We start from the raw sequence: 22,712 nt of genomic DNA on the forward strand, positions 1-22,712 counted from the left end.
GAAAATATATAGTAAATTGTAAACTTAATGTAAATTGCAGCAAAAATATGACAGAAGTTAGAATTAAATTATGATTGGAATAAGAAAAAATTTACATTAAAAAATCTAGAAGACGCAAAGTGGTAGAATATAAAATAAACATTATGATATATAAAATTAATGTATTATGTATAAAATATTATTTTATTTCTTTATACAAATATGCGTTTTACAGACTGCGATATTGATACCATTTAAAAGGGGCATAATATTACCGTATTATTTCAGGGTTCAGCAGGATAAGTAGCAGTATTGAAATTACACCGATAGGAAACAAATATTTTCAGTATCCGCATCTGTGATATTCGGCAATATATCATACCATTATCATACCATATATTATGATAAGCGAAAATCAACATCCAACGGCCAACAACACAGCGGTGCGCTCTGGTGCAGTCTCACATGTTTGTTTGAGTTGGGATCAATGCCATTCTTATATTAATGATTACACGCCTGAAACACGTAAGAGAATATATTTTTAATATCATGTAACTTCATTAACTTGTTTAATAATTTATATTAATCACATTATACATTGCTTTCAAAGCAAGTTATTAAAGTAAACTATACTTTATTAATTCATTTCGAGAGAGACATAAATGTTTTATTTTAATTTTTTAATTTGTGATATTCGTGCATGATAACAACAAAAATAATGTTTCGAAGAGATGAGAAAAATAAATGAAATTCACAGTTATATGTAGAGAGTTATAGTGCATAAAATTATGCTTATTTGTTCTCAATTAATCTTAAGCTGATAATTTATATTTTACAGAAATATAAACTAAACGAACATGAGGGTTACAGCGTGTCATTTTCGCCGCTGCATAATAGCAGGACTATGCATAGCACTTTTATTTTGTGTCATACAAGTGATACGAATAGAGTTAGGATTTAATGAATCTGATATGTCAAATTTAAACAAATTGTAAGTAACATTTTTAACGTTCTTATTTTAATACTAAATATTGATATACACTTTTACATTTTGTAACTTTTGAATAATTTCAGAATGTACATATCACAATTGATCAAAGAATCAGAACAGACTTACGTAAGGTACGTATGAGACAATCTTTTCAACAAGAAAGTAAATGAAATTACATCTAATATTCTAATTAACATTTTGTAAATTGGTATAAATATGAATAAGAAAAAAGCAATAATTATCACATGCTCTTTATATTATTATATTTATATATTTATCTTGTATTTTTTATGCTTTTTTGTACAGAGAAGGTACTGTTGCGTGCAAGTTACCTCAGTTAAATATCTCTAGTCCAGAAATAATGAAATTCATACATAATGTACCACCCTTATCTTGCGGACCAGAAGATTGGGTCACAGTGGAAGGTTCAAGACTTGTTATTGCTAATAAAGCAAAGACGAAACATGGACAAATATTATGCACTTTTAGTGGTAAGATAAAAATAAGATTCGGTATATACTGTTATCTCTATATACATTAATAAAAATTATAACAATTTCCAACAATTAGCATGAAATTGATACTAACAGTTATTCTATTTAGCACAATCTATGCTAATATCTTTTTCAGAAATTATTAGAACAGATGACTACAATACAAAATTGTTGGACGGTATAGAGGCTGATGATTTTTACATTCTACGGGAAAGCGATTTTGCAGATGTCAGATGCAAGTCAAAAAGCGGAGACGTGTTAGTTAATTTGTTTATTTCTTTCGAAAACATATTTGCTATTATTCTTCTGACAGTAGAATATGTTTAGGTGGCACAGTATACTCGCTGGTGTGAAATATGAACCGTACATCAAGCAAAAGCATAATTGGGAGAACGTGCCGAATACGGGCCTGAAATTGAACGTGCTCATGTTCGGCTTCGATTCGCTGTCGCGAAACACGTTCATTCGTAAATTGCCAAAAACTTACGGTTTCATAAAGCAACTGAACGCTTTGGTGCTAGAGGGATACAATATCGTGGGAGATGGCACTCCGCAAGCGCTCATTCCGATTTTAACCGGCAAGATCGAGCTCGAGTTACCAGAGACGCGAAAACGCATTCACAATGCAAATTACGTCGACGTATATCCTATGATATGGAATAAATACGAAGAACATGGATACATAACGAGTTTTATGGAAGACGTACCGCACATCGGGACATTCACTTATCGCTTGAAGGGATTTGATAAGCAACCGACCCACCACTACATGCGTACTTATTACTTAGCCGCTTCTCCATACTTTAAAACGTATAATAAATTCTGCATAGCTGGCACTCCACGTCATGTGGTATGCATTTAATAAATTTATAATAAAATGAAAAGAAAAAATAACGTTCTAAATGAAGAAATCCAGATATATCTTGAAAATCTCGACAGATTTACACTAATAATACATTTAAACTTGTTAAAATTATTAGATCAAATAAGAATTTCTCCTTAATTTAAGTGTTTTTGTTAATTCTTAATTTGTTATTGTAATTATTAAGGCATATATATTTATTACGTAGGTAATGATGAATTACATAAAAACGATATTCAATACATATAAAAAGCAGCCAAAATTCGCATTTGGATTTCATGGAGAACTGTCTCATGACTCTTACAACGATATCGGAGTGGTGGATGACGATTTATATTCTTGGGTAAAAGATCTTAATGATTTTGGGCATTTAAATAATACCATTTTAATCTTGATGAGCGATCATGGACACAGGTTTGAATATCTCTTATATATATATATATATATATATATAAATGTCTCCATATCTTTTATACATATGCAAAGAAATCATTATTTTTGTTTTACAGATTTGCGGATATTCGTAATACTTTGCAAGGCAAGCAAGAGGAAAGACTGCCATTTTTTTCCTTCATTTTCCCACTATGGTTCAAACAAGTTTACCCACAAGCATATGCAAATTTCGTGTTCAACACACAGTATTTAACGTCACCATTTGACGTACACAGAACATTGGAAAACATACTTAACTTTAATACACCAAAAGATGGAGATCGTCATCAAAGATCTATCAGTCTGTTTGACAAGGTAATTCAATGTTAAAATTTAATGTTAAAAACTCAGCAAAACAAAATATTAATTTTATTCCGCTGAGTTCTATTAAAAGCTTTGAAAAAGAACTCAAATGTATATATACATACATTAAAAATATACATTAACAGGTATTACCATACATTGACGTTATCAATTTTTTATATGTTTGTTCGTTAAATTTACACGAATTAATAAAAACTATTTTAATTTTAAATAATTCATAGTTAAGACTGTCACCTAAAATAATAAAATAATAATAAAATGCAATAATGCATTTTATTATTTTATTATTGTTATTTAATTACTGACAATATATTTAACTTTTGCCAATTTGAGAAATGGTATATTAATTGGTCTACGTTACAAATTCTTTCTTTTTTACACATTCTAATTATAAAGACAAAAGAAAACAATTTTAATTTAATCAATCCCAACATTTTTATTACTGATAATTTTATAACGTATGAGATTAATTAAAAAAACAACTCTTTTTTACATATTAGTAATAACTACTTTTACGTAACTGCAACTTTATTTAGTAATTACAATGTAGGACGTTGGATGACTCATGCACACAAGAATGTGTGACAATATTGTGAATAGCAATGAAAATATCTTGTGAGAATAATACATTCTAAGAATAGAACAATTTTCTAATAATCTTCGCAAATAAGTAAAAATTATTACGACATAAAACATCATTATATGCATATATAATTATCGAGATTAGGGTTTTTAATTAAAAATATAAAAATTAGTAGATAAAAATCTATACAAAAAAAAGAATATATTGAGATTATCAACAAAGGTACATAATTTTTATCTTTTTACATACGAGAGTAATTAAATTTTTTCATAAAAACGAGTAAGGCACGAGAATTGATTGGTGACAGTTTCAAAGATTACGTAAGCGTTCACTTATCTTGAAAGTATCAAACAATCAAGTTTCCTTAGAAATAAAAAAAATTACTTGCAATATGAAATAACAGGTTAATAATTCTTCGGAAAAGTTTCATATATAGACGACTTACAATAACATTTAAATATGCTTTTAAATTTGAAAACACAACCCGATAAAAATTTTTTTATATAAAAACATGTATAAAATATATAAAATATGTCTATATATGTTTATACTAGTTCCTTTTTTTGTAAGATTTCTGTTTGATATATTATGTTATATAAAAAAATAATAGTCATACTAATCAAATGAGAAAACGCATTAAAATGATGAGTGAATACACAGAAATACATGTCGCAAAGTCACGCACATTACATGCACAAGTTTAATTTAAATTTTGTCTCAAATAATAATTGTTAAAAAAGTTCGATTTTTAAAATAAATCTTGTGAAACAGATTAACCACGAGATATGGCACAACAAAAGCTGTGAATAATACTGGCGAATGAAAGTCACTTTATCTATGTAGAATATCTATCCCCACTACTTAACACTTTACTAGCCTACTGAACCAATCGCTTTTTTTCACAGAAATGTTCTTTTCCTACCTTACTTAATACAGCGTGATCTCTAGTTTTTCTTAGAAATTCTAAACGAATTGTTGAATCAACTGTAGTTACATAATATTATTACAATAACACACAATTTACAAAAGTTTCTATTTTTTTACGATTAAATTTGTAAGGAAAAAGAAAAGAGTTAAATAGACTAATGTGACAATTTAGGTGCCTCTGGATAGAACATGCGCAGATGCGTTCATTGAGCCTCATTGGTGTGCTTGCCTTGGATGGAAAGAAGTCTCAATTGATGACACGAATGTTGTGGCTGCTGCCAACTACTTTGTACAATTCCTTAATAGTTACACGAAAGATCATCATAATATATGCGCGATACTACATTTGGACGAAATCTTATGGGCTGCTAAATTGATACCTACTAAAGGTACAGCATACATCTAAAAACGTATTTTATTATGTTACTTATGTACTAAAAAAACTAATATCTACATTTCAGGTTTACTTAATTTCCGAAAATCTGGAGATCAAGACGGTTTTATAGGTGATTTTAGTGCCAAAACCAAAATAATGACTGAAATTTATCAATTGAAAGTAAGAACGGTACCGGGTAACGCGTTGTTCGAAGTTAGCATTACTCAAGATCTTGAAAAGAAAACTTTCCATACTAAAGTGAGTTTGAAAGAAAGTAACTTGATTAAGGTAAGCACAAGTATGCTACTGATATTGACTAACAATGTCTTTGTCTTATTATAGATCTCCGACATTAGCAGAATTAATATGTATGGATCTCAAGCGAGATGTGTGGAAAACTCACTGTTTCATTTACGCAAATATTGTTATTGCAAAGAATAGGTGACGCGCTTGAATAGTTTTAAACATTATACATTCAGGAATAGCGTAAATTTAAATAATCAAAAAGAAGTCTTGATTATACATGCAGAAAAATATCATTCTTATGCTAAGAAAAGTGATACTCAATTTTAGTTTCCTTCTTTTATAAATAATAATTACAAAAAATATTTTCTTAATAAGTTTTAAAATACACTTATTAATCATTTGAAACAAGTAATATTTACTTCAAATAAACTTTTGTATACTTACAAAAAAATACACATTTTTAATTAAATTAATACTTAATATATAATTTTACATACTAAAAAAAGGCAATTAAATAATCACTTTTTTTTAAGAATTGACATTTTTCTGTGTGTATCGAGAAATGTTATTTAATTTTAAACATGCTGTGATGAATATCGTTTCTTTTCGCTTTACGCGAAATTGCACACATTAGACTGTTATATTTTTCTTCATTATTAATTATTTCCCGATAAATGCTACTATTATTATTAAAAAAATATCGTATGGTGCATATCATTCTTAAGAAAATAAATTTCTTAAGAAAATTTTTATATTTATCACAGTAATGATTGTATAAAAAATAACATTTCAATTTATAATACATAATATTTTACACGTTTATGTCAGAAAGATAAATAATTTTTTTTACATAATATCGCTTGAAATTATTATTGTGTGTGAGAGAGGGGGAGGGCGTACACACAATCCGTTTGTAATACACATAATTAATTACAAATATAAGTACGTATAAATAATCTTTGGCGATTTTAATTATAATATTCGAATTATTTAAAATTTATAAAAAATGCATTTCCAAACTTTTGAATTAACACAAGTGTGCCAACAGGTTATAATAAAAATTAAGATTAATTTCAAATTGTGGGGATAATATGTTTGTATTAATTGTATTATTAAATTTAAAAAATTATTTTAATTTTTTTACTAACAGCGCAATTATTTGTATGGATAATAATAAGAAAATTGAGAAGAAGATTCTACTTATATTATAAGCAAAAAGGCTCGTAATATAAGCAAGATACAGATTTAGGAATTATACATCTGTATGATAAAATACAACCTAATATTGTATACTAGTCACATCTAAGTCGTAAAGAACGGGCTAATACTCATGATTCAAATTCATGGTTCAAATTACCACAAAAACAAAAAGCTTTTAAAAATAGATACTTTATAGAGCGTTCAAATGTTTTTGTTCTACTGTACCTACATTTAAATATCTCTAAATAAAACAGATTGACACATAATCTTTACATATAAATCTCACAAGCGTTATACACTTATATATTTATCTATTTCTAAATTGTATGTAATATAATCATATATATAATTTCTGCGATTGTCGATATATTTTGCAAAAAATTATTTCTTTAAAGTAACTGAAGAGTAAACAATTATTAATATTACGTACACAAGGAAAGGCTTCGCATTGCAATTTCTTTAATTTTCAATTGGGATTAAAAATAAAAATAAATTAAAATTTTACTTAATTAATGAGTTTTTTTAATAATTTTTTATAATTTTCATGAATAAATGACTTGTGTAATTTATATGTGTATAATTACATACATTACATACATAAAACAATAGTGTATATTCTAGTTCAATAATTCTTTCTGTATAATATAAAAATTATATTTAATTATAAGTTATAAAAATATGCAGAAATAAATATAATTAAGCTCGTTTTGTAATCGAATAAATTATCTTATATGAAACGCAAGAAATACAGTATTGTTGTTTTTATCACAAATTATTTTACCTATATAAGATTTAAACAAGAATATATATATTTATATAAGGATTTCTGAATTTTTTCAAAGAAATATATATGATAGAAGCAATTGATTAGAATGATATAAGAGAACAAAATACATACAAAGTAATCAGATTCAATCTGCAGGACAATATCCACCATATTGATGTATAAAAGTCGTAATTTCATGACAATTGGCATCTATCAATAAAAATGCGATGTTTTGCCGGTTTTCAGAATTAGATGGGAAGTAGTCTTGACCTCTACTATCCTTAGCAATTACTTCTAAAACCAAAGTATTCACGGACAAATCATTTGAAGTATTTTGCTTCTGCACTCTAAAAGGAATACAATATATAATTTCTATACTTTTAATTCCCACTTACTTTTGATAATTTTGATACACTTAATTTTGATAAATTTTAATAACCTTATAAGATCCTTATAGATACTTTTAGTAACATCCAGATATGGCTGTAATATATCCTCAAATTGACATAATGTTCCACCAAGAACAAGCATTTGAAAAATGCGAAACACAAATTCGTTTTTCTCATCTTCCGAATATAGACCATATTCTTTTGATTCCTCATCTAAAAGCATCTAAAAATCGTGAGGAGTTAGCCTACTGTTGAAAAATAATTCAAAAATAAATTTTCCAGCAAAATTAATCAGATATAATTGCAAGAAAAGAAATAAATTGCAGTTTATCTAAGATGCAAATGTCTTACACCACGCAGATTGTCAGACACCAAAAAGTCTTCTACTTGCAGGTCATATCTTTTACAAATCGTTCCGGAATTATACACAATCCCGTTATTGGAATCTCTTAATTTATTAAAGAACGACATACTTAAAACTGAACATGGCACTTGCTTTATCTGCACACTCGATGCTTGTATGCCTGATAAATATATTTTTTTAATTTGGATAAGTTTATTTATATAGGCTGTTTTCCTGCTAGATACACAGACGACATAGTGTAACACTGTGTCCACTAGTGTGAGTGAGACACACTGATATGTTCTTTCTCACAGTAATGGACACAGTGTTACACTGTGTCGTCTGTGTACCTAACTGAAAAACAGCCATAATATAAGAAACTTCCTAAGATTACAAATGTTACAATACCTTGTCTTATCCATGCATATCCTTGTTTGGACAACAGCGCCTTTGCAACAATGTCATCTTTAAAAAATGCCTACAAAAATTTATGAATCTCAATAAAAAATATATAAAAAGTTACTGGATAATGTTTTTTTATATTTTGTTTCTCTAATCAAATAATCAGTAAATAAATCTTTTTTGAAACAAAAAGATTACTATAATTTTTATATTCTTATATTTATGTTTTTACATATATTCTTCTGTTGCTTGCCAAAATAATTATATAATTAAGGAAAAATCTATTGGAAATTTGTTAAACTATTTAAAAATGATGGAAAGTTGGCTTTGTAATAATATATAATTTCGAAGAAATAAGATAACTACATTAAACATTTAACAAATAAAAACAATTTAATATAACTATATTTTTAAATTAAAAATAATATAGTATAAAAGTAATATTGTAATCAAATCGCTATAAAAGTAAATTTAAGAAAACATTAATTAATATGCAATTCATTATTTTAAAATCTTATTAGTTTAATTCTGTTTTAAACAATTATTTAATGCTGATACTTTACCGAGTGATGCAGTAACGTTATTCTTATATATGTTATTAATGCAAAAATAAACTTACATCAGCTAGTTGATATTTATAATATTGTTGAAACGGTTCATTGAATGAAAAATTCTGAATGACGAAGTTTCCTGTTAAGCCCCTGGAAACATAAATTTTAATGTATTATTTTATGTAGTGCTTAGAGAATTAAATATGCGTGTTGTAAAAACAATATTAACAATAATATCAATATCACCATTTACACAAATATTCTTGCGTATTTTTGTCATCAATCCCGACATAGATTTTTTTCTTTAGAGGCACAAACGTGAATTTCGGATCAATCTCCATTTTTACACACCTGCAATCTCCATGGAGATACAATTGCAGGATCAATAGCAACATGTATGTACATTGTACCATACAAATAAATGCAAATTTGTATATTTTAACACAACACGCAGAAGCAGTCGTTAAAATTTTTTATTTTACATTTTTATATACTTGCGAATACTTTGAAAAAATCTTTATATCAAGAATCAAATTATAAATCAAATTATATCAGAAAAGATCTAATTTTATTAATCAGTATGTAAAATTAAGTAATGATTAAGTAATGAAAAAATTTTTATAATTGAGGTAATAGATCTGTGAAAAAATAAAATAAAATAAAATACCCCCCCCCCCCAAAAAGAGGACCGCCGATTAAAAGTTGGCGGGAGTAGTGGAGGGCCTCTACAGAACATATATAAGGGATGACCGTTCCTCTCTAGTTGTACATATCAACACTCAACGTATAATTGTTGATTGTATAACATTGTGAGTGTATAACACAGAAGACATTAGATAAATTACAATATTAACATTTTATTGAAATATATACATTTCTATATTACAATAACGGACAATATATACTATACAAATCAGAATACATATGCATTATTAAAAATGCATATATGTGTACACACATACACAGCAAATTACACGCACGCACGCACGCACGCACGCACGCGCACACAATAAAATAATAAATTTAATTTTTCTAAAATTAATTTTATTATCTGATTGAATACGAAATTCTATCCTTTGCTTAAGAAAGCTTAGAATTCCTTTGCTTCAATGAGAGAAGCATAGATTTAAACTTATTACTTTGTAATAAATTATACGAACCATCTGTACAAAACTTATGAGATATAAATGGAATGTAAAAAGCTCTAAAGAATGGATGCGATCTGAAACATAAATAAAAAAAACACATAAGATTTAATGCTCGTTATTTATGATCATTTAATCAATATCTTATAAACTTGTAGACAAAAATTTTGATTAACACAATTTAAATTGAAATAGACCAAAAATTTTAGACTTACTTTGATGCATCTAAGAATCTAGAAGATTTCACAATAGTGAAATGATGGCTTAATCGAGAATAATTCGGTTCTAAGACTGTTTCAGTCCCTGCATCCAGATCTAACAAAAAGTGGCATTTATCTAAATTAAACTGAAATCACAAAAAAAAGGTAATTAGTAAGCTATAGAAATAATTGGTATAATTATAAACTTTTGTTACAGAACTTGTTACAGAACTAACAACAAATACTATTATTATCTACATATAAATAATAAATACGTACATAGCGTGACGGTTCTTCTTTATTCATATCGTTGAAATGTTCTTGGATTATACTCGTTGCGTTTTCATGATCTAAGAAAGGTTGAGGTAACTGCCCTTTAAATTCAGATTTTAAGTATTGTAACTTCCAACTGAAAATAATTCAGCATTGTATAAGGATAATCTAAATGCATCAAAATAAAATATAAATATATCATTGTATTGCGTGTATAAATTAATTTGTTTTTAGTATATCACTTTCTTCCAACAAATTTCACAAACCTGGAAATTTCTATTTTAATAAAACTTTGTTTTATTTATTGTGATCTTCAATGAAGCATTTATAACATTATTTCACTAACATCAAATTCGAAATTCGCAAAATTCTCTATGAGCTAACTGTTAATTATTTTTACTTACTTATTAGAGGGAAAGAAAAAACTGCTAGGAAAACGATGCCACTCTTTTCCAATACAAAAGTTTATATTAACGTCGCTGGGCATTTCGCCTTCGGTTCCCAGTTTATGAACTTCAGTCATAATTTCCATAGGAGCATAATATCCTAATGCATAATTATAATCTTTCATATACATGTTAACCTTATATTACTAAACAAAATCGGTTTTTATATACCTTTATATATCGCCAATGATCTTGACAGTCCCAAGAGACCACATGTTAATATCGCGAGAAAAGTGATATGTACAGTATATTGTAAATAGTGGCAACTGATATGCGATGGATTGAGTTTTGTCCTAAAATAGAAGTACAACTTCTGTACTATATCCACTGTTATAGCGCCTGCCAAACAAATCATAGGATACACTGGAAACAAGAATCGTTCCTCCTGTTGACATATTTATTTCGTCAATTCTTTCGTTTTCTATTTTATAGGTCAAATCGTTGTACATCAAGAGCATATTTTGAACAAATTAAATATCTAATACTGTTATCAAAATTATTTTATACTCACTTTGTGCGGCTGAAGAAAGAATACAAGAAACCATAAGTATAAGGGAGCCAAAGAATACCAATAAGAAAGACATGAACGATCTCTTGGACGTGTCGGCACAATCAGCCATACTAAAAACTATAATTAGTAGTTATACTAATAATTATAATTATGTTATTAAAATATATCATTATAATACAAGATGTTGCAATTGTCGTGCATTTCCAGTCATGATTCGCTATAACTATCTAATAAGAATTAAATAACTTTAATGAATAAAATTTTCATAAATTTTATTCATCAAAGTACAAAAAATATTTAAAAATCTAACTTGCTACTTACTCCATAATTTTAAAAAATTATTTAAGTTTTTCTAGAAAATTTGTAGTTTGCAGAAAATGTGCAACTATTGAGACATTTTGTACATTATATTGAAAATAATGTATTAAAATACTTACTAAACCCAAGGGTGCAAGCAATGCACCAATAAAGACAAAATTAAAATTCAAGAATCCATTAATAATGTAATAACTGAACGGTTCAGTGCCATAAAGATTAGGTCCATGGTTAGTGAAGACATTATAGAATATGATATTCAATGGTGCGATAACAAGTTTACCGAAATATAAGGAATCCACCCACACCATTGGTATCCCAATTACAACGACAGATATTACAACCCACTTTATGAATGTGACCCAGCATCGTTTATGTGTTAACATTTCAACGGCGATAGGAAGTCTAAAAAAATAAAGCAAGAAGAATGAGTTTCTTTTTCAGTTAGACTCCGTATTGTACAAAAAATACTTTGTTTGCTTTAGTATAAAAATTACCCAAGTAAAGCAGCGAATGGCCATCCAAGTAACGAAGAGATAGCAGTGGCAAAGACAGCTAATTCATACTGGCGGGCGTACCAAGCTGCTGTGGCAACAGTACTTAGATACCTATGAACAATATAAACATTAATATATTTAAATAAGTTATGTATTGAGAGATGCAATATAATAAATTCCTTATTTTATAATTGTATCTACATTGAAAAAGATGATGGTAAAAATGCAGCACTTGAAATATACATTCCTGAGCTAAAAATGAGAAATGCCAATGTGAGTCTTGCTATGTGGATTCCAAATTCACGACAAACATTCCTAGAAAACATAAAAAGTTATGTGCTATAAAGAGTGGTATCTTATTATACATATATAAGTGCTAGTTTTAAGGAAAAAAACATACTTGTAAAAGTATATTTCAGACAATGTACAACCTATACACAGAAAGCATCGTGTAAAGTAGAAAACTAGTGCAGGATTTGGATCCAATAAATAATGAAAAACTTTTGCTGGTACCATGTGAATTAATAAGTACATATATGAGCGTAAGGCATATTCAGGACTATACTCCCACGTTTGCTGGCCTGTTCCATAGAGCAAGTAATGACTCTAAGACAGAAATACACATAATATAAACATAACAAAATGCATTCCATAAAAATATATTATAGTAGTTCACAATTAAATTGAGTACTACAAAATTGAGATCTATATAAGAACAAAACTTACTGGTTCCCAGTAATTATATGTTTCATCACAGTCTGTTATGTGACACCATACAGCAGAGCAAAATCTTGCTGATAAAACAAGTTTAAAAGCTATGTCATAGCTAGGATAAACAAGTCCGACATCGGAAGACTCGTCTGGTCTAAAACATCATTTAATTACTCACTTAATTACTTACTTTAAATTTCATATATTATATAAATTATGTTTCTTGAGATAAACTAATTTTTAAACTATTTTTTCAATAAACCTTGCAAAGTACAATTATTAAAAGAAATAATAAAAATTTATTATATTAGAAAAGGCAAACACAAAGAATCATACTTATTTTTTCTTGTAAGATTAAGGACCGGTTGTTCCAACTTCTTGGTAAACCTACTAGGTAAGCATATGTCTATTCATTTCTTTTTTTAAATAAATAAAGACAAACAAACATATATTTATCTGATAGGTAAGTTTACCAAGAAGTTGAAACAACCGACCCTCAGACCATGTTCTTTGATTTATAGAGATTACAAATTGATATTAAACATATTAACATCTAAAATGTGGCTGAAGCAAAATAGAGAATGTATTTGTAACTGTTGTATGTACAACAATAAACAACTGACAGGCGAGATTAGTCGGTTTCAGTTAACAAACATTCATATAATAATCTATAAAAAGAGAGAAGAGAGACAACATTGTACGTACTTTGAGAATCTTCTTCTATTGATCTTTTTCAATTCTTTCTTCGACAAAACGAGCTGTCGTTGACGTTGATTAGGAGCCATGATTCTCTCACGATTTATTTATTAGCCATTCGAATCACATTGCTATTTATATGTTACTTATCAATGTCGAAAGTCAATAATCGAAGATCTCACTCATATGTACAACATCCCTGTAAGAGAAACGAAAAACAAACGTATGTGCACACGTATGCACACTATTCACGAGTGTCTTTTAATGTGACAGGAAACGGCCGGTAAATGATCAAGGAGATCATGGAGGACCTCTATTGTGGTCTGTTCTTTTCATCACGTAACTTTTAGGTTATAGTGAGATTGAGGTTATGCTAACCTCAACGATGTACTATTATGGTTACACTTTCTGCACTTAGGTCGTAGAAATATGTGCGATCGAGTATTGAAAAGCAAGGAGAAAAGGCGGAAAATACAGAAAATTTAATTCTGAAGTATAGTATCATAAAGTCTACATGTCTCTCAATTATATTTTCTATATTTAAAATAAAGATTTGTTACGGCGAGAGAAAAAAGGAAAGATGAGTCATACAAAGTTTCAAAAAGCAAACTTTTATTGCTTGTGATAAATATACATATTTGAGCTATTTTTTGCTTATAATAGCGCGAATGCCTGCAATAAAGAACAGAAACTGCTTCCGAGGATAGATCTATCTTTCTTTTTACCCCTCCCTATCTCCCTACCTCTTGCCTACCGTTTTGCCTGATACAAATACAAAAGTACATATATATGTTCGTCGCGTCAATATATATATATATATATATATATATATATATATATATATATATTCATTTTTAAATCGGCAATCTGCGCCGTCCAGGTAAAGAGGTGCGCGAGTAAATAGACTCTCGTTGCGCCACGGTTGAAAGGGCAAAAAGCGAGGAAGAGAGAACACAAAAATTCCCTCTAAGAGAACCTTTCGACTCGAGGAGGACTAAGGAGGACATAGGTTTACGTTGGCGATAGCTCCGAGGCAGGTTATCTTCTTCAAGTCCTCCAACCTCCAACTGATCGCCGTGATTTAGGCGCGTTCGCCACCTGCCAGTCGCCAGTTAAATGCCCGTGGTGGAGGTGCCGCGGTATCAGTGGTCGGGTGTATCGCACAATCGTAGGAGATACTTGTCAGGCAGGAGGATTGTCGTTCTGTGGAGACGTGGGAATGGCAGCGGAGGTTGACGGCGACGAGCGGTCGCATCCACGATGCATCAAATTGCCGCCCGCCGTCGAGGTGTTTGCTAATTTGAAGAATGCGCAGATTTTCGCCATAGACATTGGTATGTCGTCGATCGGGATATTCCTCTTCTCGAGACCGGAATTGATCTCTCTGTTCCTCGGTTCCTGATCCCTCGAAGTTAACACACCGTGAACAAGAGATCACGACCTAGAATTATTGCCAACTTCGATCGATGATTAGATCGAGCACGTGACCACACATTGTGATACCTATTAATATTAATAAACGATACGTTATTGTGTGCTAAATTATGTAGCTATACTCCAATTGGTATATAATTCTTAATGAGGATTTTTTGTTCTGTCAAGCGTTTCTTATCGAAATGTCAATAGAAGAAAAGATGGAATAAAAAAACTTACATTTAATTTTGTATCAGATTCCTAATTTGTATTTTTCATTTTATACTTATAAAAAATTATTTTATATATTTATGTTATCTTAAACGATTCTATTGTTTAGACAATTTTTATCTATCTTTGATTGAATTATTAGAAAAAGTTTAAAGTATGGGAAAACATTTTTATACTGTATTTAAATTTTTTATAGTTTTGCACAAATCTAAATTTCTCAATTTAAATAGATATTGTATATTATTTCAGGATTGTCCTTAACAAAAATTGCTTATTACTCAACAGTAAGTTATCGGAAGGCACTTTATGAGGATGCAGAAGGTTTAGGAAACAGTGGAGAACGAGCATACAAAGTATTTGAGGGTAACAGACTGCATTTTGTTAAGTTTGAAACAAGATATATCGAGAACTGCTTAGATTTCGTCAAGAAGAATTTAGTAGATGTTCAACGATTTCATGGAAAAAGTATTAAAGTGACTGGAGGCGGAGCATTCAAATATACTCCATTGTTGCAAGAAAAATTAGGATTACTGTAAGTATAGTCTTGTACTTTGGACTTCACCAATTGATATGTTAATGTAATTTTTCAATGTTAAATATATTACAACATAAACTTATACTTTGAACTTTATTCACCAATCTATGTTAGTGATTTCAATGACAAATGCATTATAAAACATCTGAGTTTATGCAGTTTAATTTTTTGATATACGAAATGCTCTTAAGGAAAGACTGTGTTTACTGATTGATAAGATAAAACAATTACAGAGTTGACAAGGAAGACGAGATAGACTGTCTGATAAAAGGTTGTAATTTCTTACTTAAAAATATACCATGCGAAGCGTTTGAGTATCACCGACATGCAAATCCAGAATATAAATTTCAACAAGCTGGACCCAACATATTTCCATATTTGTTGGTTAATGTTGGTAGTGGCGTCAGTATTCTTAAAGTAAGCACAAACAAATATTTAATAAACTTATTTAATTATAAATTATTTATAAATTTACTTATATTTAAACATTTTTAATTTTTATAGGTGGAATCAGATGAAGTATTTGAAAGAGTCGGTGGTACAGCCACAGGAGGAGGTACATTTTGGGGACTGGGATCATTACTTACAAAAAGAAAGGTATAGAATTGACGTAATTTTGTAAATTACCTACAACTTTTTTGTACTGCTGTTACTGAAGCATATTAATTGATATTTTTACTTGAATGTACTACACTTAATCTTTACAAATATCTAGAAATAAAATTTTATATACATATATGGTGAAATTAATTATTATGTGAGAAGATTCTGCTCCATCGTAGTACCATTGAGTCATGTGAATTGTATATAAAAATATGTATTAAACAATGACTTTAAAAACACCTTACTAGGACTTTGACGAATTGCTGCAACTTGCAGAACGAGGAGATCACCGTAATGTAGATATGTTAGTGAAAGATATTTATGGGGGCGATTATTCCTCTCAAGGTTTATCTGGAGAACTTATTGCGTCATCTTTTGGCAAGGCAGTAGCTTGTGGTGAGCAGTCTATAAAAAGTTTATATTGAAACTTACAAGGACTTGATATTAAAAAATACACGTAGATATATTTTTTTCTACATGTATTTTTTTATTTCTAAAATTCAAAAAAAATGATTTAATTTTTTAATTACTTTAATATCAAGTCATAAAATTCTATATACTAAAATATTTTAGGTATTAATTAAATTAATAATATCCTAGGACAACCAAAATTTTCTGAAGCTGATCTCGCAAGGAGTTTATTGTTTACTATTAGCAATGATATTGGGCACATAGCTAGTTTATATGCTACCGTTTACAACGTGGGCAAGGTTTACTTTGGTGGTTATTTCTTACGTAACCATCCACTATCAATGCACACCATTTCATACTCTATAAAATATTGGTCTCATGTTAGTTTCTATATTTATGTTTTCTTAATCTTTTACAATGTTTTCTTGAACAAATAATTATATGTACTTAGCTAACATCAAAGTACAAGATGTTCGTGCATAAATTGTTTTTTTATAAAATTTACATTATTGTCGCATATCTATTATCTAGGATAAGGTAACGCCTCTCTTTCTTCGCCATGAAGGTTACCTTGGCGCAATCGGAGCGTATTTATACGGCACCGAACAGACAGATAAATACAGCTGGTTGGAAAATTACGCTGGATCATCGAGCTTTAAAGATTCTGTATCAACTGATCTCGGAATTAAAGTCGATCAGTTAGAGATTGATCAAGCGGAATATGCCGTTACGTTTTGTCCATTATTAAAAGATCCCGCATCTTACAATCCTGACACTACGGATCTCGTTCAGGATAAAGAAGCAAGGTAAGATTTAATTTTATTAATTAATTTCGAAGATTATGATTATACATAAAAATTAAAAAATTGACGTTTATAGAGACTATTGGCTGCAATGTTTTGAAGAGTCTGTGGATAAATTTGTGTCAAGGGCTATTCATAGCCAACCACACAGTCCAACGGCAAAGGACAGAGGATTAAAACTAAAAGAGAAATACATTAACAGATTACACTATCTTCATGCGCAACCGTTGTAAGTTTTCTGTTGCTAAAAAGCCAATTTATTTAAAAATATTTTTATATTATTAATTTTTAATGGAAATTTGCAGTGCATATGGAGCACTTACTGTTAGAATATTGTTGGATACCATCGAGCATTGCATGAAAGAATTTGATTTTCCAGATCCATATTTACACGTAGGTATCTCTTTAGTTTTTATTTCTTTAAAATTATTTAAATAGAATATGTCAAAACGAAATTTATATATTATCTCATAATACTTCACAGTTACATGTTCTCTCATAATACTTTACAGCAAAAAAGAAAAGAGAATGAAGAAGCATTGACGCACTTACATGACCGCATAACTGCTCTAGATAAATTAGAAGGTGCAGAGAAGATAAAAGCTTTGATCCTTGGCGTTCTCATTGGTAATATATTTGATTGGGGTGCCAAAGATGTTGCACAGTTATTGGAAACCAATGATTTTGGTTTTGAAGAAGCTCAAGCGAAAATTCCAGGTAAATCATCATTAAATAAGATTAATATCATAACATTTATAGCAGCTTCGATTGAACGCACCATTAATGCATATTAAAGCCATCGTACAAAAATCAACATAAAGATAAATAAATGTGATAATTATACACTTTTACAGTTAGATTAGATTAAAACAGCGGTTTTAATGTACACAAGTGCACATTAGTGTAGTCCAATTGATTTTGCTATTAGTATTAAGAGATTTATCTTTCGATAAATTCTTTTTGGCTCTTGATACATTTTAAAATAATTTTTTAAATAATATTCTATATATCACGAAAATATAGGTAGACCATGGTTAGAGGATAATTTAGATGATTGGATATACAGATTACAGAATGAACCGCCTCACAAATGTGCAGCCATCTTTGTCGATAATAGCGGCGTAGATATAATTCTTGGAATCCTACCATTTGCACGAGATTTGTTGCAGCGAGGAACTAAAGTTAGTTCAATTAATGTTATTCATATTTGAAGCATACTTTCTGGTTTCAAAAAATGAGTTTATTAGATAAATTGATAAAATTATCTAATTGCATTCAAATTATTTTTTGTACTTTTAGGTACTATTGTGCGCTAATTCTATGCCAGCTCTAAATGACGTAACGTATCCTGAATTGGTCGTTACGTTACGGGACGCCGCGAAAATTTGTAATATTATTAAACAGGCTTTGGAAGATAATACTCTTATTTCTATGGAAACTGCGCAAGCAGGTCCTTGTCTGGATCTCAGGTATTTGTTTTCTTACATAAAATGTTTTATAGCCACAATATTACAAGTTATTATTTTACTTGTAATAAAAAGTCGTATTATAATGTAATATATGTTTCAATAATGTTAATTCATCAATGTTATTTCAAATTAATAGTCGTATAAATTTGGATCTATGCCTTGCGATGATCGAGCACAATGTGGATCTCATAGTCATTGAGGGAATGGGTAGAACTTTACACACGAATTTTCATGCTAAAATGAAGTGCGAATGTCTGAAATTGGCGGTCGTAAAGAATCGATGGCTGGCGCTTCGTTTAGGTGGCGATATGTACGCTGTGATATGCAAATACGAGCGACCATCGCCGAAGACCAAGATTTACGATATCGAAATAAAAACGGAGACGATAAAAGATGAGTGTCCGTCAAAATGTACAGGAGAGGCAACAGAACTTTGCAAATGTGACAATTCTAGCGATAGAAATACAAGTAAAGTTTCAGTATAATACAAGCAATATACAATTATTTCTTTCAAAAAACAAACAATTAAATATACACGACATATTGCCTTCCGAAAACGAGAAAACTTAAAGACAGAGTTATGCTCAAATATACGCTTAAATTCTAAAAATGTGATCGAACTTGCATCAAGAAACAAACATACAGATAAAATATTAGATTTGTTTTTTTTCTGAATTACTTGCATACAGTACAGGTTTCCTCTTTTTTTTCATTCTAGAAAGGAAAAGAGAAAAAAGAATTGTGCAAGAAGTTCCAGCTAAAAAAACAGACCTATCATGTGATTTGTCAGATAATCGTAATCGTGATGTAAGAGATTATCAACATTTCTTGATAATTTATATTGATAAAATTTACTTTCTTAATTTTTTATTATAACAATTACGTAGTATATTTGTTTTATAACTTATTGTATTACTAGTATATCGATGATCTTTCACATTGTTTTCAACAAATTACTACTACCAACACCTTATCAAAATTCTAGATTTTTAAATCTATTTTTGTAATTTAAGTTGCGCAAGAGCTAAACAAAATTTTATAAACTTTTATAAGAGACGAAAACTTTATTAACTACTATCATTACTTTCTGTGATCATTGAAATATCTGTGCATGTTAAAGAAAACCAACACTTTGAAAAAAAACATTTGCAAATTTCTTGTTATATTTGCATCTGATATTAGATAATTGTCCTATTCGTGAATTTATTGCAATATGGTTAATCAATCTCGTCCATACAGTTACAATAACATAAAAAAATCATTTTTTTATAGAAATATTAGGACCCATAATGTATATAATCAAGCATGTCTAAACTTTATATTAATGTAAACGATTAAAATCGTTATACAAATGATTGGTTAAAGACAATAAAACTGTTTTATATATAATTTGCAGTTACCATAATTACTAGAAAAATTACATTAATTTATTAAGGAAAAATCTCTCCAGTATACTTACAAAATATTGTATAGTATATTTTCTGTGATATTACAATATGCAAAAGAAGTATAATATTATCGCAAGTAAACAAATATAAAACAACTATAAGATCAGTTAGTAAGTTTCTTTGATGCTATAATTATAATAATCTCAAATATTTTATATTTAATTAATCAGAATAATGCAAAAATTTTCTCTTGCTATTGATTTCCATAGGAAATCGGAAAATAAATGCATTATTTTATGAATATACGTATACTAGGTTTAATAAGCTAAATAAGAAAATAGTAAATCAAAAATTGAAAAAGTATATAAAATATCCATAAATATTTGTGAGACTTGTTCTTTAATTAGATTAATAATTGAGTTACTCTGTTAATCGATATCCATATCTGTCAAATTGGAGGTAACACTAAAGTGATGAAAACAAATAGATGCGTTAAGTAACTTTAATATCGGAAATTGTAATACATCCCATAAAAGCAATCTTTTGATTCGACAAACTCTAATCATGTCTGTACATATGTAATAAAATGTATATATTAAAACGTTAAAGATTGTAATCAATATGCAATGTAGAGATATATAAATATAATATTCGGTTTTTGTGTGTGTTATAAACTTTTAGTTATTCAGAATCTATATGACATACACGAAGTGTTCGTTATAAATGAAATATATATTTTTTCTTTTAATATTCTTTCGCGCGCGCGCGTGTGTTTGTGTGTGTGTGTATGTGTGCATAATGCCTAAGAAGACTCCACATTGTATCATGTTTGCGAACTTTCATATTGTATCTATTATTTTCTTCTTGTATCTATTATTATTACTATTAAATTTTTCAAGAACTGCGATTATTCTCTCCCTGTTACGGTAATAAATAAATGCGATATTTTTATTTTTATTAAAGTTATTAATTATTCTTAAATTAAAATAATTATTAACTTTTTATCTATATCTTTTGCGTTTTATAATATTTTACAAATTTTCCCCAAAAGTATAATTATATTATTTTTAATAGAAAAGAATGCACAAAAGTACGGATATTATTATGCTGGTACAAATTGGGAGCATTAAAAAAATTGCTAATATTTTTTAATTGTAATATATTTTTATTTACATAATAGAATTGCAGTTATGTAAAACAAATAACAATACGTTTTTAATGTAAAATTTATTGATATTCTTCATACTTCTCATAAAGTTTTAATAAATTTTAAAAAATTAATAAATTTAATAGTAAAACTCAATAATATGCAATAAGTGATATAAATTTGATATAAAAAATTTATATAAATTCAAAAATCTCTCCAAGAAGCAGTTATAAAATACATGAAAAGATTCTATACTTTTATTTCTTGTCCAAGTTAAACATGACAAAGAAATTAAAAAAAATGATCTACAATTCTTTCTTAAATATAATTTACAAATAAAATAAGAAAAGCATCCACCATATATCGTTCAATAGCTTTCACTTCGAAAATAAAGTTTGGAAATAGACTTCATTCACGAAGAAATATAAAGAGAACCGAAGAAGGAAAGAGAGAGATCGCGGAAGAAAGAAGAGCTGGGAAATGCGGCGGATCGGTAAATAGGACAAAAACGAAGTAAAGAGGGTCCTGTGTATGCTAGACACGCTCCACGTCTATTTCTTTCAGCCACGTCCTACGCAGTGTCCAAGTTGGAGCTTTATTAAATTCCCGTTGCGCGATATTGTCCAGTCGGGAAACCAGACCGGTGCGCGCAAGCTGACACAGCCAATTATCTCCCAATTTGTGCCAGTGTGATAATCGATACTCCTCTAGATATCGCCTCCAATCTGTCTGTGCTGTATGACATTAATTTTACACAGACATCCTTATCAAGTTACTGACACAACCATCAGCTAAGAATAGATAATGTCACTTCAAAGGATCATAATTGTAATAATATTATTTAACAAATTCTTTTTCTTAACTATCAGTTTATTACCAGCCTTTTATTTTTTATTGCTTTTTTTATTGTTTTCAATTTCTTTGATTTTTTCGCAAAAATAAAAAATGCGAATACAAAAATTATCGCATCTTTACAAAATATTTTCAGAAAAAATTTAAGATTGTATAACTCGTTTAAAATTTAAGACCAAAGATAAAAAAAATTAATAAACA

At 28.9% G+C, this 22,712-nt stretch overlaps 4 protein-coding genes across 4 annotated transcripts; 2 read left to right on the forward strand and 2 right to left on the reverse strand.

Annotated features, from left to right (window-relative positions):
* Nucleotides 1–365: 365 nt before the first annotated feature.
* LOC105833105 lies at nt 366–5,496 on the forward strand. Its single transcript, XM_012674554.3, has 11 exons — nt 366–504; nt 818–970; nt 1,054–1,101; nt 1,277–1,461; nt 1,601–1,721; nt 1,792–2,314; nt 2,535–2,740; nt 2,836–3,073; nt 4,765–4,981; nt 5,054–5,226; nt 5,311–5,496. Exons 2-11 carry the CDS (start codon nt 837–839, stop codon nt 5,407–5,409), a joined length of 1,944 nt encoding a protein of 647 aa, XP_012530008.1. The 5' UTR covers nt 366–504; nt 818–836; the 3' UTR covers nt 5,410–5,496.
* An 868-nt stretch (nt 5,497–6,364) lies between these two features.
* On the reverse strand, nt 6,365–9,269 carry LOC105833100 (cilia- and flagella-associated protein 300). The gene is made up of 6 exons (XM_012674551.3): nt 9,112–9,269; nt 8,934–9,015; nt 8,321–8,390; nt 7,921–8,093; nt 7,620–7,792; nt 6,365–7,527 (listed from the first exon to the last, which is right to left on the reverse strand). The coding sequence occupies exons 1-6, from the start codon at nt 9,258–9,260 to the stop codon at nt 7,326–7,328; spliced, it is 849 nt and encodes a 282-aa protein (XP_012530005.3). The 5' UTR covers nt 9,261–9,269; the 3' UTR covers nt 6,365–7,325.
* Nucleotides 9,270–9,702: 433 nt separating this feature from the next.
* On the reverse strand, nt 9,703–14,357 carry LOC105833110 (alpha-1,2-mannosyltransferase ALG9). The gene is made up of 12 exons (XM_012674561.3): nt 13,669–14,357; nt 12,979–13,117; nt 12,653–12,858; nt 12,454–12,567; nt 12,253–12,363; nt 11,878–12,160; nt 11,441–11,557; nt 11,101–11,314; nt 10,888–11,029; nt 10,490–10,619; nt 10,226–10,356; nt 9,703–10,087 (listed from the first exon to the last, which is right to left on the reverse strand). The coding sequence occupies exons 1-12, from the start codon at nt 13,746–13,748 to the stop codon at nt 9,946–9,948; spliced, it is 1,809 nt and encodes a 602-aa protein (XP_012530015.1). The 5' UTR covers nt 13,749–14,357; the 3' UTR covers nt 9,703–9,945.
* A 153-nt stretch (nt 14,358–14,510) lies between these two features.
* Nucleotides 14,511–21,469, forward strand: LOC105827829 (4'-phosphopantetheine phosphatase). Its single transcript, XM_012665994.3, has 13 exons — nt 14,511–14,993; nt 15,553–15,835; nt 16,072–16,255; nt 16,343–16,435; nt 16,690–16,837; nt 17,042–17,232; nt 17,384–17,658; nt 17,732–17,884; nt 17,961–18,048; nt 18,168–18,372; nt 18,679–18,836; nt 18,955–19,124; nt 19,261–21,469. The coding sequence occupies exons 1-13, from the start codon at nt 14,879–14,881 to the stop codon at nt 19,607–19,609; spliced, it is 2,412 nt and encodes an 803-aa protein (XP_012521448.1). The 5' UTR covers nt 14,511–14,878; the 3' UTR covers nt 19,610–21,469.
* Nucleotides 21,470–22,712: the final 1,243 nt, after the last annotated feature.

Source organism: Monomorium pharaonis, chromosome 6, assembly GCF_013373865.1.
Source record: "Monomorium pharaonis isolate MP-MQ-018 chromosome 6, ASM1337386v2, whole genome shotgun sequence".
Taxonomy (NCBI): domain Eukaryota; kingdom Metazoa; phylum Arthropoda; class Insecta; order Hymenoptera; family Formicidae; genus Monomorium; species Monomorium pharaonis.

What these genes read in the sequence shown, in the direction of transcription:
- LOC105833105 (XM_012674554.3), top strand. Translation starts at nt 837, where the DNA reads ATGAGGGTTACAGCGTGTCATTTTCGCCGCTGCATAATAGCAGGACTA. An exon ending in ATGAGCGATCATGGACACAG is followed by an intron (nt 2,741 to 2,835) that starts GTTTGAATATCT and finishes TTTGTTTTACAG; the next exon opens with ATTTGCGGATATTCGTAATA. An exon ending in TAAATTGATACCTACTAAAG is followed by an intron (nt 4,982 to 5,053) that starts GTACAGCATACA and finishes TCTACATTTCAG; the next exon opens with GTTTACTTAATTTCCGAAAA.
- LOC105833100 (XM_012674551.3), bottom strand. Translation starts at nt 9,260, where the DNA reads ATGTTGCTATTGATCCTGCAATTGTATCTCCATGGAGATTGCAGGTGT. An exon ending in TGTCTGACAATCTGCGTGGT is followed by an intron (nt 7,793 to 7,920) that starts GTAAGACATTTG and finishes CACGATTTTTAG; the next exon opens with ATGCTTTTAGATGAGGAATC. An exon ending in ATCTATAAGGATCTTATAAG is followed by an intron (nt 7,528 to 7,619) that starts GTTATTAAAATT and finishes TATTCCTTTTAG; the next exon opens with AGTGCAGAAGCAAAATACTT.
- LOC105827829 (XM_012665994.3), top strand. Translation starts at nt 14,879, where the DNA reads ATGGCAGCGGAGGTTGACGGCGACGAGCGGTCGCATCCACGATGCATC. An exon ending in CATTACTTACAAAAAGAAAG is followed by an intron (nt 16,436 to 16,689) that starts GTATAGAATTGA and finishes ACACCTTACTAG; the next exon opens with GACTTTGACGAATTGCTGCA. An exon ending in GTTCAGGATAAAGAAGCAAG is followed by an intron (nt 17,659 to 17,731) that starts GTAAGATTTAAT and finishes TGACGTTTATAG; the next exon opens with AGACTATTGGCTGCAATGTT.
- LOC105833110 (XM_012674561.3), bottom strand. Translation starts at nt 13,748, where the DNA reads ATGGCTCCTAATCAACGTCAACGACAGCTCGTTTTGTCGAAGAAAGAA. An exon ending in TTTTTCTTTCCCTCTAATAA is followed by an intron (nt 10,620 to 10,887) that starts GTAAGTAAAAAT and finishes AATTATTTTCAG; the next exon opens with TTGGAAGTTACAATACTTAA. An exon ending in AGATTCTTAGATGCATCAAA is followed by an intron (nt 10,088 to 10,225) that starts GTAAGTCTAAAA and finishes TTTATGTTTCAG; the next exon opens with ATCGCATCCATTCTTTAGAG.